Source organism: Poecilia reticulata, linkage group LG19 (genome assembly GCF_000633615.1).
Source record: "Poecilia reticulata strain Guanapo linkage group LG19, Guppy_female_1.0+MT, whole genome shotgun sequence".
Classification (NCBI taxonomy): Eukaryota; Metazoa; Chordata; class Actinopteri; order Cyprinodontiformes; family Poeciliidae; genus Poecilia; species Poecilia reticulata.
In genome coordinates this window covers 8,448,564-8,468,390 of record NC_024349.1, presented here as the reverse complement: position 1 = coordinate 8,468,390, position 19,827 = coordinate 8,448,564, and the positions used below count along the sequence as shown (strand labels likewise).

General features: G+C 36.7%; 2 protein-coding genes across 3 annotated transcripts in view; both read right to left on the bottom strand.

Moving 5' to 3' along the window:
- Positions 1 to 10,320, bottom strand: part of LOC103481365 (transforming growth factor beta-1-induced transcript 1 protein-like) — a 23,763-nt gene extending 13,443 nt beyond the window's left edge. Inside the window, exons 1-6 of one of the 2 annotated variants that reach the window (XM_008436770.2) lie at positions 10,096 to 10,320; positions 3,334 to 3,384; positions 2,395 to 2,543; positions 2,262 to 2,317; positions 1,867 to 1,991; positions 1,158 to 1,236 (exon numbers count right to left, since the gene is read on the bottom strand). In XM_008436770.2, coding sequence (XP_008434992.1) covers positions 1,158 to 1,236; positions 1,867 to 1,991; positions 2,262 to 2,317; positions 2,395 to 2,543; positions 3,334 to 3,384; positions 10,096 to 10,108 — 473 coding nt within the window. In that variant the 5' untranslated portion in view covers positions 10,109 to 10,320. The remainder of the gene's footprint in view (positions 1 to 1,157; positions 1,237 to 1,866; positions 1,992 to 2,261; positions 2,318 to 2,394; positions 2,544 to 3,333; positions 3,385 to 10,095) is intronic. The other variant, XM_008436771.2, reaches the window with a different exon arrangement.
- A 2,280-nt stretch (positions 10,321 to 12,600) lies between these two features.
- On the bottom strand, positions 12,601 to 17,389 carry LOC103481364 (elongin B). The gene is made up of 4 exons (XM_008436769.2): positions 17,282 to 17,389; positions 15,826 to 15,960; positions 15,615 to 15,723; positions 12,601 to 13,523 (listed from the first exon to the last, which is right to left on the bottom strand). The coding sequence occupies exons 1-4, from the start codon at positions 17,282 to 17,284 to the stop codon at positions 13,411 to 13,413; spliced, it is 360 nt and encodes a 119-aa protein (XP_008434991.1). The 5' UTR covers positions 17,285 to 17,389; the 3' UTR covers positions 12,601 to 13,410.
- Positions 17,390 to 19,827: the final 2,438 nt, after the last annotated feature.

Here is a 19,827-nt window from a genome sequence, read left to right as displayed (position 1 = left end):
TATGATTTGTAACCAGGACTGTGATCTAAAATCATTTGTGTTCTCCAGCACTGGGCCGCATGGTGGCCCAGTTGGTGGCACCATGGATAATTTAAAAATTATAGTACTTCAAAAGGAAATTAGTTTTTAAAAAATGCCTGCATTACATTTATTTTTACAGGAATTTTTATTTTACAGGAATATAAAACATGTTATTAATGTTCTGGCCCATGGATTGAATGTTCCCTCGTCTTTCCAACTTTGAAAATAAAGCTTAGAAAACGTTTATTGGATAAGGATAGTGGTGTTGCGTCTGTGTTTCCTGATCTGAAAATAGCTTTTGACACTTTAAAACATMAAATATTTTACATATTATTACCAGTTTACCTTCTCCATTCAGGGACTGTTGTTATTTTCTCTATCCATAAATGACCTCCATTCAGTTCATCCTGATGTATTTCAAATGTACGCAGATGATTCTGTCATTTATACCCTAAGGCAAATAATTCAAGCCAATGAGCGTACGCAGTYTGTGGCTAATGAATCGGATTGGTTAAAACTCAACGTAAACAAAACTGTTGGAATGTTTTTCTCCAAATCAAAACTTCCAAATTATGAAGCAGAAATTTATCTGGCTGGAGAAAAACCTACAACTTGGGAACAAATTTAAATGTCTTTCTATCATAATGGACTCAAAACCTACTTTAAATCTCAAATTATAAAAAGTTTGTATTTGAGTTAAATTTTGCATTTAAATTTTTAGTTTCATAAAAACTACATTTATCACTACAGGCTTCTAAAATGTTTATGCATGTATTTTATCACATCAAAACAACATTTTAATGTGACAAAGTTAGTTTGTGAAGCTATTTGTGTATTAAATATGCCGTGCTTATATGCAGTTATCAAATTAATTTTTAATTCAGCACATTTTTGTTTGAATTACAAACAAAATGTAATTCAAATATTGGATCGAATATCCGATATTGGATATTCAATCCAATATCTTTCTATATTGGATCGAACAGACCGATACTGGAAAAAAGTGGATTGGTGCATTTCTATTGAAAAAGGTTTTAAAAAGTTGTCAATTTGACTTACTGAAAGCTGTGAATACCCTRGTTTGATGCTCATGGTACAAATTTAAAAATAATTAATATATATTCATTAAATGAGACCTGGAGGAGGTTGAGGTCTTATCCTTGATCTTGTCCCTCTCATCTTTCTTAGAAGCAGGAAACTGGGCCAAGATCTCATCTGCAGACAAAATTACACCATCAAGTTAAAGTATAAACACGTTGCAGAGTAACGTCCCGCGCTCTAGATYCCACCGCCATCATCTCTCTGCTGGGAGGCRAAAAGCTGCTGGCTGACCATGACTACCTCTCGTTTTAGCTGCTAAATTGTCAATATAATGCGCTAAATCTTAAATGTATGCCTGATATATAAAAGAAAAAGGAATGTAGTGCTTTGTGACTAATTGTCAACAATACAACTAGATAACAAGGTCAGGAAAAAGTTTAAGAAAAAAGAGGGAAGTAGCTCAGTTATGCTAGCTTGACTTTGACAATCTTAACATGTAGATGTGCTGTGGAATTATGTGTCCTTTGGTTCAGTTACCAAATAAAAAAGGCGACTTAAACACCAACCAGCTGTAGCTCACTGCTCTACAGCTGGAGATGCAATTCCTACATCTCCAGGTTTAATTTTGTTGACGGGATTTTTCTACCGCAGCAGCGTAGCTTTTGATGGCAAGTAAAAAATCTTCTTTTTGCCCTCCAGCGTTGTGTGCATGCATACATTTCCAGACTTAAACAATAACTTGCAAAGGATCTACATCTGAACAGCTGAGACTTGAGGTAAACCCATGGAAATGCACTCACAGACCTGTGATGTTAAACTGGGTGGCGTTGAGCTCCTGCAGCAGGTGATCCAGCTCATTCAGACCGCCGCCCAGCAGCGAGGAGGAGAAAGCAGGCGGAGGGTCTGCAGAGCGCGGTTTGCACACGGTGCTGCAGGGCAGAGGAGACATGACATTACAGCTCTGAGTGAATTATTCTTTCAGTAAATGGCCTTTTTTTATCTGTATGCTACAGTTAATCAATTACAAAATCAGTCGACATTTATTTCAATAATCGATTAATCACGATTAATGCAATTAATCAATTCAGCCCTGRTTTTTTTCTTGATTAAAATTCATCCGTCCTGGATCCCCAGTGTTATTGTTGTGTGTTGATTTATAATTAGAGGTGAGATGCTTGTCCACTGCAGACCGGACCCACCTGTATAATTTGTCCGGGTTGGAGTTGGTTGAAGACTTCATTGCTGCAGAAACAGTCTGAGAGACAAAACAGACGATCAGYGAAGGTGAGGAAATTACACAATATGACATGAAATAAATCTCTGAGTGGCGACCTGCTGCGGCGTGTAGGCGGGCGGCGGCGGTCGAGCCTGCGCCGAGTCGTGGGAGTTGGCATCGGAGTTCTGTGGAGGGTCAGAGGTCAGCAAGACGGGACACCGAGGAAGAGGAGAGCTGGTGTTCTCCAAGTCTGCAAGAAGGGCATCTGGAAGGAAGGAGGAGGGCATCCAAATGTTMATTTCTAGGGAAACAATCTAATTTTGAGAGTTTCAAACAGCAAAAATATTTTTTCTCAAGAATTTGTGCTTTTCTTCTCACAAATCTTTAACACTTGAAACTTTTACATTTTCAAGTTTTGTTCTCAAAATTTTTCTGACTTTACAGTTTTTTCCAAAAATTTCTGAATTTAATCTTACGATTTGAGTCTTTTTCTAGCATATTATTGACTTTTGAAAATCTAAAGTCTGAAAATTTCTAAGATTACTCTAAAAATTTCTTGTAAAATTTTCAAACTCAGAAATTTCCAAGATTGTCYAGAGCATTTCTAATTAATCTCAAATTTTCTGATTTTTTTTTTTCTAGTTTATTTTTGTTTTTTGAAAATAAAAAAAATTTGTATTTTTTTTTCTAAAAAAAAAAAAAAAAATCTGAGATTACGCTAAAAGTTTCCAGCAAATTTTTAACATTTCAAACTTGAACATTTCTACGTTTTGTTTTTTCTCAAAAGTTTCTTAAATTAATTCTAAAGACCTGGGCGGAAATGTCCTTTTTTTCAATCTACAAAGATTGAAAAAATCTTTGTAGATTGAAACYCTAATATGTCATAATATATTTCCAAAAGCATAACTTACTATCTCACATCATTATTCTATATTCTGGATATTTTTTGATTGKGCTCAGAGTGRAAAAAGTTAAGAAAAGACATGCAACATTAAATGTGAATAAAAATATGCAAAAGCACGGTGCAACACGAACATGCACAGACAGTTACGTACCAAACACAACAACACGAGGACTGAGAGGGTAGCAAGGCGGCTCAGACAGTCCTGAGGAGAGACAGACAGCCAGAGTGACCAAAACAGCAGCAGAAAGTCAGAGCAAACACAACACACAGCTCAATCCTCAGAGATAAGTCAGCCGCAGGACAGGACAGTCTGCTGTAGCTCAGGCGGGAATCCGTCTTCATGCTGACATTACTGGGACAGACGTTCATATCTGAGGCATGCCAGGGTGCAGAGGAAGCAGGGGAGGAAGAGTGCTTGGCTGCTGATATCCAAGCAGCAGCCAGCCGCCCCCACACTCTCACTCACATGCTGACTGCCAGAAACAAAGCTAGTTAGCTAGCTAGCAGCTGCACAGCACTTTTGTAGCTTAAAGGTGACCTAATATGCTTCTTCCAACAGATTGGAATAGGTTTATGACAAAACAAAACTTGTTCATTACATTTTCAGTCTGCTCAGGTCAGTCTAGTTTGAGCTACTTTCATGATGAGATGCTTTAGGGCAGGGGTCCCCAAACTTTCCTGTGAGGGCCACATAACTTTTCCCTTCTCTGGTGGGGGGCTGGTGTCAGTTTGTAACAGAAACAGTGTTACACTGTTAAATAATAAGAAAAATAATTGAGGTTGAAACTGTTCAGCGGGGGGGGTGTTCTCGATTGATTTTTACCCAGAAAGCACATGGGCAAAAACCGTTAGTGGAACTGTCACTGGGACTGACTAGTATATATTTCATTGAGGGAAACCTGGAATGCGGCGTTCATAACAAACACGTGTGTTCATCTGCTCTACCGCTAGCAAACAACCGTACTGATTAAATAACATAAAAGTCAAGCAGTTCCCTAAAAGTCTAACAGATGGCAGCAATGCGCCATGCAAAACAAAACACCCACAGTTTACAGGACACACTTCCTGCTAAAGAGCCCCCTGATGGTTGAAGAAAAATCCACATATAAACCGGAAAATACAATATATGAAAAAAAATCTGAATGCTCTCTGGTATTGTTCGGGGGTCCGGACCAAATGTGGCGGCGGGCCACATTTGGTCCGGACACTCATCATCATGCTATTTATTCTGTGCCTCTCTGGCTGTGTTTATGTCTTCTCAGACAAGTGATGAAAGTATTTTTAGGGCAGGGGTCCCCCGTAAGGTGTGCTACGGCCCGCACACCTTACGGCCCGCGGGCCGTAGCTTGGGGACCACTGTTTTAGGGGGTCCTGTCACTTTAAATCCAAATAAGCTGCTGCTGGCCACGCCCCCCAACTCAACGTTTACATGTAGACATAAAAATGGCTGCAAACTATGAGGCGGGTTGAACTTACGCTAAAAAATCTAAAATTTTCTATAAAAAAAACAATGGAATTTCTGAGTTTGAAAATCAAAAATTTGCTAGAAAAAAATCTGAAATTTTTAGATTCTCAGAAATTTTCTAGGCAAAAAAAAAGAAAAAAATCAACAACAAAACACTTGTCTTTTCCAGCAGTCATTGTGCAGTGCATAGTAAAAACCAGCTGCACAAATGTTCTGGAACTCATCTTGGGTTGCTAGGTAACGAGCTGGGCTTCGCTGGGGTTTCTAGGTAACGGAGCAGTGTCTGTCGAATGTTACTTTTTTTAAAAACTTGACTTCCAGACACAGAAAACATGGGCAAAAAAACGACCCTACATTTTTTTTCAGCGCTTGCTCTGGTTTTAGAAGCAGAATATGAATTTAGCATAAAGGGTCTGACTTGATTTGACCTGACTTTTAACGCAATTCTTTAGTAGAGTTTGATTTTAGTTATTTCTGTCTACTAAAATTACAATGAAGGAGCTGTAAAGAGCAAAATGCAACAGAAGTGTTCATAATCTGTTTATTTTACTGTATTCTTACTCTTAACTTTATTTGGGTTTAAGCTACAAAACCCTGAAAATTTAATTTCTGACGCTAATGCCAATGTTATATAATATTTTATATAATATGATGGATTTATTTTCTACTTTGCTTATTAACTTGACTATTATTTAGGTCACACACTAAATAAGGTCTAAAAGACTGAAATAAATAAGATTAGGCTACTGGATTTAAAACAACTTAAAAAATAAAAGAAATATAAAATTTTGGTTATAGTATAAGACTGCACCACTGAAACTTAGAAAAATCTGTTTCCAAGAAACAATTTATACATAATTCAAGTTTTTAATTAGTAATGCAGACCATCTGCTGTAAAACTGAGCTTAGACACGCAGCTCTATAGTCTGTGAGCATCAGTAATTCAATCCTGTTTATTAATTTTAACAAAATACTGTTAAACTTTTTCACTTTCAATATTCAAATTTTCTGAGCTGAACTTATATCTGTGCACAAACAACAAAGCACCTATTAAAGTTGGGTTTAATTTCACCAAACAGCATTTTTGGCGGATGCAAGGCCTGCGATTTTTCCTGCATTACTGCATTGTGAGGTGCCAAGGATTATAAATCCCAGCATGGAAACAGATGTCAACCTTCATTTCAAGTCAGCAAGTTGTCACTGATCATATCGATCAAACGAGGGAACGTTGCACAGATGACAAGCTTTGGTGAATTTGATTTAGTTTATGTTTCAGGTTAATTGAAAATGAGTTACAGAGMAAATGGAATCGGATATCTATTATGTCACCACTTCATAAGGCAGAAACTCTCGCATTTAAACATTAAAACCATCACTTTAGTCAGTATATCTTCAYTTTTCCAGGCTGGAAATAATATAAATGTTGGAAATCAGAAAGTCAACGTCACACTGTAAAATTGTATTTACTTTGACATTAGTGGAATATTTAAAGTTTTGCTTACCCACTTTTTGCTCTACTGGTTTTGAACCCCGCATGAACTCCTGACAATAGTTTCCATTTACTGTGTAATTGTGCAACTCAATATTATGGAAATAAATGTGCTTAATGGAAAAACATCTATTTTTTAAAAAAGTATGTTTTTTAATAGGTTTTTGTGCTAAATAGATGTATTTTGTAGAACTGCAATGGAGACACTTTTTCGGATCACATTAGTCACGTGATCACCAGCAGGATATTACTACTGGCGAAAACAACAAAAACATAACGACAGGAAGTAGATGGACGATCATGGCATAGCAATAATAAAGAAGTCTTCAAATTTCTTAGAACTTTACTTCAACTAAACTCCTACTTTAATGCATATTTATTCATAATGAACCAAAGCAGCTGAAATTATTAGCTTGTTTGAAAACTATTCCAGTGAAATGTTCTGTTATCTGTATTTTGTGGTGGATATGAAACATTAACGGTATCTTACTYTTGATATTTTRAAAAGAATTTGATGTTTGTRATAAAYGACAAACTTGTTTAAAGATTTAACCTCAGTTAGCCTTCACAGCCAGAGCTGAAACCCAATTTTACACCATRAAGCTCATGTTWGCTGCCACTTCGCTGGCGAACTTAAATACAGTAATATCCCATTCATAACATACAAATAATAATGTGTTGATTTTACTTGTGAAAAGTCACGTCAATAGTCCGTCGATTTGAACAAAAAATATCCCCGCAGTGCTGCTGTTTTGGACCGCTCCAAGATGGCGGCGGTGTTTCTCTTCCTCTTTCTTATGTTGATGGGTGATGGCGCAGCATGTTTTTAATGACTTTCCCAGTGAACAAGCTTATTTTAATTTTGTTTATTATTAATAGAAACACCGTAATTGCGAAATCATCCTTTGTCTTTTACATTTGCGGAATATTTACAAAGTTTTCAGCTAGTAGTGGCATCGGAAAAGCTGCCATTACCACGATTTGAGCTTGCTGAGAGGCTCAAAGTTTTGCGCACATTTGTAATGGAAMCGCAACCACACAGTGCTTACCAACCTTTTGCGCCACTGGTTTTGAACCACGCATGAACTCTTGCGACATTTTCTGCGTGAATCAGATATGAGACACTTATGACGTGAACGTATCCCGCCTCGGATCAGCCCTGTGGTCACCTTCTCACCCGGATGATTCACACTTGTGGTATGGCCATGTGTTGGGAAGCTAGTGCACAGTCTACATGCCTGCTGGGTTCTTGCCATTTCTCAAACACACACACACAAACACGCRCGCATACAGCCTGCACATATAAGGAGTTGGGCTTCTCTTAATGGGAATTATGACCATATTTAGCTCTGCCTGCTGACTTGTTTGTCTTGGCCAAAGAGACCCTCTAACAAGTGGTCTCACTCCCTGAAAGTTTTACAAAAACTGCGTAAACTGAGACAAACACCAACCCGGTCGCCCAAGTAACCCTGCCTCTGCGAGTGCAATCCGATCCAGATGTGCCCAGATGTGCTACATCTTGCCATTCACCCCCTCCTGTTGCTTGAGAAGCAAAAGTGCCCGATGACTTCACATAAAAAAAAAGAAAAAAGCAAATGGCGAATGGGCGGCAGAGAGAAAAACCTTCTCCTTTTYCCTCGAACTATGTGGCTTGCTGAAATGGAAGAGTTGCTCTGGGCTATTTCTAACACAGAAAGCTGTCTCCCTAAACATGTTTTCAAGAAAAAAACATCAATAGAAATAAAAGATCCCTTTATGACTTTAAACAGAGCAATGCTGTGTTTTTCCTCTCCATCCACAGCTTGTCAGGGCTAATGCATGGAGAGGACAGTTGCAGATMATTTAAAATCTAATTTACAAAGACTTTATTGAGTTAGCAGGCCGTGCATGAAAAACTCAGTAGCGGTCAGGCAGATGTGGAGTAATTTATTGGGCTCACGTTGTGTGTGGCTTTCAGAGCTTTGACTCTTCCACAGGTTGTCACGTTGCAACCATGAGCTAAAATGTGTTTCAGCAGGATTCTCGCATCTTACAGGTAAAAATGCGAAAATGYTTGTTAGAGAACAAACCGGAACACAGCAGACAGGTCAGAGAGAAAGTTGTGCAGATGTTTAAAGCAGGTTTCGGGTCCAAGAACAACATTTCATTATGTGATCATGAACAGAGGATTAAGCAGAGAAGCAGCCTCCAGTGGTAACTCTGGAGGAGCTGCAGAGATGCTCGGCTTGGGTACAGGAGGCCAACAGATCAACTTTTTATTGTGCACTCCATGGATGGATGTAATGATAATTTTAGAAACCGGTTAATCAATTATTCTGATGATTAATCAAATRTTTTGATGATAATCGAATATTTTTGACAATCGATTATTTTTGCTGATTGGATGAAAAAAATTCAATTAACCACGTTCATACAATAGAAATGAATTAAAACCGATTAATTCTGACGATTAATCAAATATTTTGACGATTAATGTATTATTCTGACAATTAATCTGATTTTAAAAACCACTTAGCTGTATTTCTTTTGCAATAGAAATGCAATAAAATATGAAATAAGCAAATATTCAAATTAAATGTCTTATTGCCTAAAACATAATAAGAGCGTTCTTTATCCTTGATTATTTAAGGACAACATGTTCAACCCTTTCTGACTGATTTGACATCCATACAGCATAGGGCTAATCTGTTGATTATTTTTTTTGATTAACTGACAAATTATTGAATAGAAAAAAGTGCTTAATAGGACATTTTTTGTTATACAGGACTTGAACCAGATGAAGCTAAACCTGCCACTTGAGGAGTTCAGGATAAATATTTACTGACGAATAAGGATTTATTTGAATCTTAAATGCAAAATGTATAAATGTTTTGTACAGATTTGACTCAATTACTGCTCTGAATATGTTGTTCTTTCAGAACAAGGCCATTTTCAGCCTACATATTCCAATTAAATCTAATCTAKTCATGATTAATCGTGATTAATCATAATTAATCGTGATYAATCACAYTGGGGCTTCAGCCTTAGTTATTTTAGTTTATTAAAATGACCATAAGACAACTTTAAAGAGCAAATTAAGTGTTCATAATCTRTTTACTGTATTTCTCTTCCCAAAACAACTTTAATAATTTATCGATTATTAAATTAGTTGACAATCATTTTAATAATCGATTTATCATGATGAACTCAATTAAYTGATTCAGCCCTAGTTTGATCTGAGTTATTTTCGTCTATTTAAATTACCATAAGGCAATTCTAATGCAACAGAAGTGTTTATCATCTGTTTATTTTATTGTATTTTTACACATTTAAWCAATTACTATTATTAGTAGATGATTATTTCAATAATTAATCACGATTAATCAATTAATCAATTAATCATTCAAATACATGATGAATCTTGACTTGAGATGTACTAAAATAAAATGTTCTGACCTACATATTAAAAGCTGTTTGTGGAGGAAACACTTAAAATCCATCCAAACCATAAAACATGGTGGTGGCGGCTTCATTATGTGGTGGATAAAATGAATCTAAGTGACTACAACGTAATAACTGAAAGAAAAAATAATTAGGCTTTACTTCCAAATTAAAAAAAATAATAATTGGGAAGATGTCTGAAAAGTGTGGCATGCATTTGCATTCAGCGTCATCTACGAAAACTTGAGACTTAATCGAAAGTCAGTCTACAGATTTTTTAAGTCATTGGGCCAAACGTACAATTTTCCTCCAGCGTCACAATGAAACRAACAGTGAAGAAGTTGAAGGGGAATAAATAAAATTTTGCATGCCTTTCTACTGAAATGGGTTATTTTTAAGCCTTCTGCATGTCTGCACTCTGACTGCCAGGATCAACAGAGGCCAAATTTCTTCTGCTTGGGCAGACCGCCCCTTCCCACAGATTCCCTTCAAGATATCCCAGTTACAACGAAACGAAGATCTGCTGCTACAGTACTCACCCAAATCCTCCATGATCTGATCACAGCCGGCCGCTTTTCACTCTAAAACCAGAACATTTATGACTGATGGCCGCGCTTTTGTCTCCCTCCGTCCTGAATAACTTCTTGGACACCGTTATCCGCTAAGAGGCAGCAAGAAGAGGAGGAGGAGGAAGAGGGAGGGCGTCCCGTTTCTTTTTCCAACTCTCTTCCTGTCCAATGCCTACCAGCAGACTTTCAGACCGGAGGAGGCGTAGTTAAATAAATGTGGTTACAGACCCGCATTCCCCCCCTCCGGCGCACGCAAGAAAGACGTAATCCTGGACATTCCCGGTCCATATTTGGGATAGAAAACTACGGATTGAGAGGGAGATAGACAGCGGCGGGATGGACCAATGCTGCGACCAAGTGTTATTACTGACGCTACTGCGTCCTTTACATGCAGCATCYCTTTTTTTAAACRTCCACGTTAGTGTAAAACCTTCTGTTCTGTGAAAAATAAATAAAAACTGATGTCAACATGTATTTATCTACGTTTTTGAAAATTAAATTAGTGATGTTTTTTACTTTTGTGGGAGCGCAGGGAGTGATTTCCATGGCAACCGGCTGAAAACTATTGTTCTGCCATTGTAGATACAAATAAATAAAAGGAGGAGGCAATTTAAAAAACAACTCAGAAATTTTGATATTAAACTCGGAAGTTTTCTTGAACAAACGTGAAATTTTCTAAGCTTGAAAAGCAGACAAAGCGCTACAAAAAACTTTTTATATTAATCTCAACACTCATCCTTTTCTTAACTATCTGAAATGGCCCTAATACCGACTAAGCTGTATATTTTTTTGTTGCTTTATCAAATGTAGTTRTAACACATGGGTATTTTATGATACCCATGTGTTATAACTATAGCAAGAAAAAAGTCAATTTGGTATAATACTTAATAATGAAATATTAAGGCTATTTAATGTTCTATCTGARTTAAGGCAATGTTTTCTTATCATTCTGGTTTTATAAATTAAATATTTCGTTTGAATTCTAATTTGTTAATGACATTTATAATCTGTTTTTTCATTTGAAATCCAATTTTTCTGTACTGAAGTACATTTTGAAGTTTTATTGGACAAAAAATAATAAAGGAAAAATTTCTTTAACCACTGCAGTAGCTCTCAGTTCTTAGGGCAAATATGAGAGCAGAAAATACATATTCCATGTAGATCCACATCAACAGGCGTTGTGAAACAGAACCACACCAAGACTTGAACTTTTAATTTTATTTGCTGAGTTATTTCATAAAAACATTTTTTTTTGACAATAACTTGACTTGAAAATGATCAATTTCAAAAACACTCGGAATGTAAAGTCACAAATTTGGCCCTGGGTCGTTGCTTAGCAACCCCAGAGAAGCCCAGCCCGTTACCTAGCAACCCAAGCTGAGTAGCGCCACGTTTGGTTTTACTGCCGTGTTCCGTACAGCGTGCTGCTGGAAAACACGAGTGTTTTTGTTGTTTACTTACCATCCAGAGTCCACTTRCTGCATCCGTGTTGCTTCTGCTTTTCAGAGGTGATCAGTTGTATAATTGCGCATCTGTTTTAAAGTCATTTTTCACGTGCGAGTGTAACATTAGGGGGGGCGTGGCCAGCAGCTTATTTGGATTTAAAGCGACAGAGGCCCTAAAACGGCTCAAAATTGGCAGAACTGACCAGACTGAAATCTCATTTAAAATGATTTTGTGCAAAGAAAGTAATAAACATGTTTTGTATCACATTTGTATGCCTTCTTGCTGCAAGGCATCAGTGCTAACTTTTAATTCAAGTCCAAATCAAACGAATTTACAACAGGTGGACTCCATTTGTGTTGTAGAAACATCTMAATTTTGAGCTTCATAACTGCGAATGGTTACATWAATGTGATTTCTTGGCTTTGTGTTCTTTCCATATTGTCATAATTGGGTATTATGAGGAAAGTATGAATTTAACAGGTTGTAGCACAGCAAAATGTGGAAAACGTGAAGAGCTGTGAATACTTTCTGTATGGCTTGTATCTGCTTTACAGGTGCATTACACTTTGGTGCCACAACCATTTTAAAAATAAAATGCAGACTTTATTCTTGCACAACTTTCTAGTAACAGGACTTCTCATAACACTATGACTATTATTTAAAGTATTTAGACTACTCTGGTACAATTTTGACTTTATTCTCGTAATTTTATGATACCCATAATTTATTTTTCCCCGCTTAGTTTAGCCATAATGCTATGTCGTACATAATAAACTATACGCATGACATTTAATGAAACAAAGATTGATTTCTGTCAAAAAAGAATAAAGTGATTATATTTGAAACAAAAAGTGGTTTCAAATATAACCACTTTTTTTGAGCATCCACTTATTTCCTTTTGTTCCACTGACTTGACGAATGTTTTGCCAGGAAAAAACMAATACCTTTTTTTCCCCACAAACGACTGTCTTCCTGTAAACAACCCAACCATCATGTGACGTAAATAAAAATCTGATAGGCAGAGGAATGAAAAAAACAAAACAGGAAAAACTTTTTAATTAAGCGAGCTTACAGTTACAAGCTTTGTTTGTGTTTGTGGGGTTAGGAGATACCATAATAACGTTGGTGACATGATGAAAGCATATATAAAAAATAAAAATTACAGAACAAAGTTCTCATTCGGTGTTTGCCGTATGTCACAGACCAAATGTGCTTTGACCAAACGCATCATCGCCTTTGGTCTCAGTGCATGAAACACAACTGACTGACGACTCACACATACTGGATTAAACAAACCGTCGTTTCTAGATGTGTCAAATTGGTGATGCGGAGTAAATAGCAGTGAGTATCCGACCAAGTAAACGTCTCAGCGGCCGGTCTGCAACCTTAGCTTCGAAGTTGTTCATGCAGAGTCAAATACTGGATTCTTACCCGAGCGGTTTTTACGTCTAGCGCACTGCGACACACAACTACGCCTTCCCAAAAATGCTAGTGATAATAATTATAGTCAACTCAAAGACGCACGCTTACATACACTCACACTTTCCAAACCAACAACATTCTCACTCCAAATTTCGTGACGGTTGGTGCTTTCGGATGAATTCAAGGAGCAGGGCTGCACAAGGCGTGGAAACTGGAGATAAAAAGAAAGACGTTGTGAAGTAATTTGACGAAAGTGAGGAGGAGTAGAGGGGGCGGAGGCGGGACGCTGATGTGATGGCGTGAAGGTAACGTGGGCAGGCTCGGTTACCCCTATAATGTCCGCATTCATTAAATTAAATTACTTCTTCACTCCAGTTAATCCACACACAGCCGCTCCCGTCCTTGCCGGCGCCGCCATCACTGCACCGCTTGCTCGTTGGCAGTGCTACCGGAGTCCTGAGGCTTCATCACGTCGGGGAGTTCGGGGGGGCTGGAGAAGGCCTCGATGTGCAGCTGCTCAAACATCTCATCTGCAGGGGAAGCAGAGAAACATGAGCCTCGCAGTGACAGCGGAGATTAAATCATGTCAGAGAGCGGAAGGGAAACACATCGGTCTCACAACAAGAGGAATTAGCTGGGCTGCTTAACAACAAGGTGACTGACTGGATGTTGACACCTTTCAACTGCAGAGGGAGAGAATAAAGAGCTCTGGGAGTTTTTTCTCTGTAAAGCTACAGTTTTAACTTACCAAAGTATGTTTTTATATATTTGTTGAAGCTGTCACCATGTCATGACAAGAATTTGAGATACAAATAATCAGAAAAATAAAAAAAATGTGTGCATTCTTCCAGTGCTAATTAGAAGCAACCAATCAGAGCCAGGAGGCGGGTCTTAGCGCTGTCAATCACGCCTGTGTGTACCACCTAGCAGAGCCTGCTGTGAATGCTCAGGCTACTTAGCATAGCCACAGATGTCGATTTTCCTGCAACTGTAAGTTGTTTCTCCACCATTAACACATTCATGAGATGGATTGACAGCGCTAAGCCCCGCCTCCTGGCTCTGATTGGTTGTTCTTGGTCAGAAGCGGCGCATTTCTTCAGATTATTTGTCTCATATTAAACTGTCAACATGGTAACAGTTTTCACAAACATGCAGAAAACATTTTTTGTAGAAGTTACACATCGCAGCTTTAATGACAAGCTGACTGATTGGATGTAAACACCTTTGAACTGCAGAGGGAGTGAATAAAGAGCTCTGGAAAACCGGAGTATTCATCCACCAGCCTGAAAACCCTTCAGGGCCTTAAGGCTGAAGCAACTTTTATAAAGAATGTTTTTACGTATCTGTTATAACTGTCACCATGTTTGTCATGAGACGGATCATCTGAAAAGATCGATCTCCTCCACCACCTCATCCCTGAGCTTCTACTGCCGTCTAAAAACAACCAATCAGAGCCAGRAGGAGAGGCTTCAAACTGTCAATCAACCTCATGTACGTGCTGCAAATGTGCTAATGGTGGAGAAACAACTTACCGTTACAKGAAAATCATTTAGCAACCGTCATCTGTGGCCATGCTAACTAGCCTTAGCATTCATGACGCACTCTGCTGAGAGKCGCACAGAGATGATTGACAGTGCTAAGACCCGCCTCATGGCTCTGATTGGTTGTTTCTAGTTAGCGGTSAGAGAAGGCAGAGGAGCTTTTTATGCTTTTGACTTTAATATTTAAGTAAAAAACTTTTTTCTTTGAAAAATMTGATCTACTGCTTACAGGCAATAAATTCAACTTACTTTCTAAATGCTTGTTTTTTTATTACTAGGTTATATTTTTATGTTTTTTTGGTAACACTTTATTTGAAGGGGTGTGCATAAGACTGACATGACACTGTCATAAACATGACATAACACCTGTCATGAACATAAAGGAGTCTTTATGAATGTTTATGACAGTTGTCCTGAAGTGTYATTCAGTAAATAATGACACTTTTAATGCAAAGTTGCTCTAAAAGTTGCATTAAAAGTCTATTAAAAAAGCCAACTTTGTATTAAATTGTCATTATTTACAAAATCATGCAAAGTTGGCACTTTTAATAGACTTTTAATGCAACTTTTAGAGCAACTTTACATTAAAAGTGTCATTATTTACCGAATGACACTTCAGGACAACAGTCAAACATTCATAAAGACTCCTTCATGTTYATGAAAGGTGTTATGTCAGTCTTATGCACACCCCTTCAAATAAAGTGTTACCGTTTTTTTCTTAAATCATATTTTGCTCTAGTTTTACACTTTCAAGAGATCCATTTATTTTGCTAACTTATCTGAGGAAATTGGACAAAATGATGTTTTAAAATCTTTTAGATGGTTTCTATACAAAAAATACACGTGTATTTTTTGTTAATGTGCATATTTATTTGCACATTAAGTAGCAAATAAGTATGTTTGGATTCCACTTCTTGTTATTCTATCCAAAAATATTTGTGATTCAGTAAACCAAGAGAGCACAAGATGAGACTTTAGAGTTGCTAGCTCAGAAAAAACAAAGCCTTAAAAATACTAACCAGAGTAGAGAAACATATTCCTGAGCTTTAGAGGCAAACGCATCGATAAAACAATATTTACCATTTACACGGAAGGCCAGACCAACTGTAGCTGGTGCTTGAGGTCTGGCAGTCTGGTTGGTGAATCCACAGTCTCCCAGAGTTTTGCTGTCCTCTAACAACTGATCATCCTGCAGAAAGAAAACGAAATCCATTACAAACAGGAAGCCWCGCAGGAAACCGCTCCAATAAACATGATTTCAGAACTGTGTGCTCCTGAGGTTTAAACTCACTTTGTAGAGCCGCTGGTCCTCAGGAGGTCTTTTAAGTATTCCTTCAACAATCCGCTTCAGCTCATACACGGTGGTGCATTCCTTGGCGTCTGTGAAGATTGTCGTCTTGTGACGCCGGATCATTAGGAACACGTCCTTGAAGATAATCAGCACAATCATATGTTGTTGTTCGTTACAGTTTGTTGTTGGTCTTTGTCACGTAGATAATGCCAAAAACGTGGCATTATCAGTTTGATTCAGACTTTGGTTTAAACATGTTTAGTTTGTTGAGGGTGATGGAAATTTACATTTTCTTTTTTAAATGCATTWAAAGAACTTAAAAAACTCTTARCTTTGTAGCTAAAACYGTTTTATAAGAAACTTGTGTTCACACTTTCCATATGCTGAACACATTTAGTCAGAAAAAGGAGCTCTCACTTACTTTAATGTCCCCTTCTGAGTTGGTAAAACTCATGTTTAAGAAAGAAAAGTGTCTGGAAAATGATGATTAATACTAATCAATATTGTTATCGCCATTAAAAAGTGAAAAAAATCTTGATTTTTATACTTTTCTCAACATTGTATGAACATTATATCCGATAAATGACCTGATGTTTACAAAAGATATAAAACCCATAATTTAATCTGATGTTTAATAAACTCAAATACAATCATTACTTGATGTACAGACTTCTTATTTTAGACCCAATTCATAAATAGGGAAGGGAATAAAACTGATTTGAGTGATTGACCAGTAGATCACTGATCAATWGGTCAAATATTGGAACATTCTTTTGTATTAGATGCAAATTTAAAGCGGTTATCATCTCAGTAATCAAAAACAATGTAAAATCAGACTCAAAAATAAAGCAAACGGTARATGACAGCTGTGCCTTCGCTAAAACAAGCAATTCTAAATTACTCAGATTACATTCCAACTATAGTTTCTGTATCATAGGATAGCATAGCATTTTATTTTCGATTTTCACTTCTGGTGTTTTCAGTTTAACATTTAGTTTTGTTATGAACTCATAGTACAAAGAAATCAACACAGAAGTCTTCCCAAAAAAAATCGCTATAAGGATTCAGTTAAGGCTGCGGACAAAACATTGATTGACAAAGAATAATACCTAGCTCTTTCAACGCACACTTAGCTRTAAGCTAGCACGTATCCAGTTTGAGTATGGCATTAAAATAAAGCCAGGTTGTAAAAAGCAACGTTGGAAACTTGACAGATAAACTAGAATTGTTTTCAGCTGCCCGTAGTTAGCCTAATGTTGTAGCTAACTTGTTAGCATTACACACATTAGCGACAAGATAACCAAGCTAACACAGCCAATTTAGCTTGAACAGGCTAACAAAGCCAAAGCTAATATAGCATTCTATAACATTAACACTTTCATGTAAGATAATTGGTGTTAATTCCGTTAAGGTAGTTTGGGACTAATCACGTAAAATAACCGTTAAACAAAGTTACCATTTCAAGGGATCAGCTAGCTAGCCAGTTACGCCAGCCCCGACTGTACTGCACCAACGCTTGACGCTTGCGGATATTGCGCAACATACGTACAGTTACGTGGCACTACGCAACGCTGCGTAAACTGTTCAGAATTTGGCGCGAGCAGGTGATTATGAGCTGAAAGAGGACTGTACGCTCAGCTCTGGAAGGAGATACCAGCAAACAAATAATTTTCTACTGGAAGCCATCAGGAAAACGGGATTATGGTTGGTGTCATGTGACTAATTTAATGTTGTTTACTAAACCCAGAGGTGTCAGAGGGTGGAAAGGGGGTTTGACGGGACGGTAGTTAGCTAGCGACGTTAAGTCTGCAAGCTGCTCCGCCTGCGTTGTTATTGTAAGCTACATGTTTTACAGATTTGACAGTTGTCCACGTTTATGACAATTGAGCAAGTTTTAATCGAGAATATTATTAACTTTCAGTGAAGTCAGTGAGTTTATTGTAATTGCTACAGTTTTATAGTGTTTGTGTATTTGAAACTTGTTGATTTAGCTCAGTTTTAGCCTCATTTTTGGATTTGTTTGACTCGTTTTTTAGATCACATTGGGTTTGTAATGAGACTAATTTATCTTCTTAAATTTTTGACCACTTTATGCCTCTTATTCTCCTGTCTTAAACAGGTTTTGCTGTTTGCTCATCACAATGGAACAGCAAAACCACAGCTTTTTATTTAATGCAGGTTTAAGTTAAAACGTCGTCCTGGTTCTAACTTAGAAGAAAAAGGTGTTTTTGAARTCGTCAGTGAGAACACAATGAAAGTACAATTATAGTATTTTTATGTTCAGTTTTAAAATTCATTAATTTATTAAAACAAATAAGCCCAAGATAAGACTCCTTAAATTATCTACTCAGATAATAGAATAAAGTCTGAAAACAAGCAAAAATATTGGCTAATGGGGCAAAGAAATAGATTAAACACCAACTGTAGTTGGGTTTGTGGGTCTTGTCTTACTGGTGCATTTACCACATAAGAGCAAAGTAAATATCCAACATCAGAACATAAATTACTCAMAAGAAGTTGCTTAATTTTTAGTTTAATGTATTAAAGTAAACATTCCAGATCTAGAGATSCGTTGCTTCGTTTTTCTGGTTTTCTTTAATGTCTGACCTTCTAATTGCAATTTTGAGCAACAAATTTAGCAAAAAGTAAAATAATAATAAGATAMGTTTGATATCTCAAGTTGATGACATCTGATTACAAGGCCAGTTCTCTCTATAACATAATAATTTAAGAGTTTTACTCAACAAAACAAGACACATTGAAACATTTAGAGATTTTGTGATTTTTTTTATTTTTATGCTTTTGTTCTTATTTTAAGTTAATCAGAGAAAAAAGGCTCTAATGAACTTATAAAACCACATTTCTTTGTTTTGTTGCCTTTTTGTAACTAATATAAAAAAAATAATCAAATTAATATTTGGATGATTTTAAAGATCTCTCAAATATTGAATTATTGCTGTTTGAATTCTGAAATTAATATGTATTTTTGTTGGGAAGGAATGTGTAAATTATTACAGATTCAAAACTTTAAAATAAATTTGGAGGTTTGCTTAATAAAATCAATTTAGCAAAATTTCTATGGGAATTTTTTTWAATGAAATTTAGTCAATTCTGAGCAATAAAAAAAGGATTTAATTTGCTTTTTGTTTGAAAACTTCAGCTGTATTTAGTGAATAGTAATACATTTTATGTTATGTAGTGTAGGCTTTAGAAGTATAACATCATTTAACTTACTGCACATTTGTTCCATCTACAAACACATTATTCTTGAATTAAAGTCACGGGCCACACACAATCAGTCCAGGGGCCAAAATGGCCCCCGAGCCACACTTTGGTCAACCCTTCGTAAACAGCTATTAACCTTTGGGCTGTTAAACCTGATAGCTGCTGATCTGGTCGCTGCTCTTCAGGCAGGTTAGACTTGATAATCAACAAATGAGGTCATTGCASCATCATGAGTCTAAATGGCCTAAAATGACAAATAAAAGCAGCAAAAYGTCTTAAAACGTCAAAGTTTTTACTCTTTTTAATAAATTCTTACGGGTTTGGACTCTTTTTCTTCTTAGTTAATTGGCTCAGATTCAAATCTGTTTCCAGCCTTTTAATGTTTTTGTTTTTATATCTTTCAGCAGAGTTGGGTAGAAATTAGTTACATTTGATTGAGTAAATTTACTTTTAAGGGTATTTTTACTGAGCTGTACTTTTTACTTTTACTTGAGTAATTTTATTTTGAAGTATTTCTACTCTTTCTTGAGTAAAATTTCTGGATTTTCTTCCCACTGAATGAAAAACATGTTTTAACCAAAAATTCACCAGACACAGACACGCACCAGCAGTTTTTGTTAAAGTTTCATAAGTTTTTTTTATTGAAAGAAACTGATTTGGAAAAATGTTATTTTTGCCTGATTTTGTTATTTTTTCGTGCTTATATGAATTGTCATTTTCATGCTAAAATGTCAACATTTCCACTTTATATTTTGTTACGTCTGATTATGTAATTTA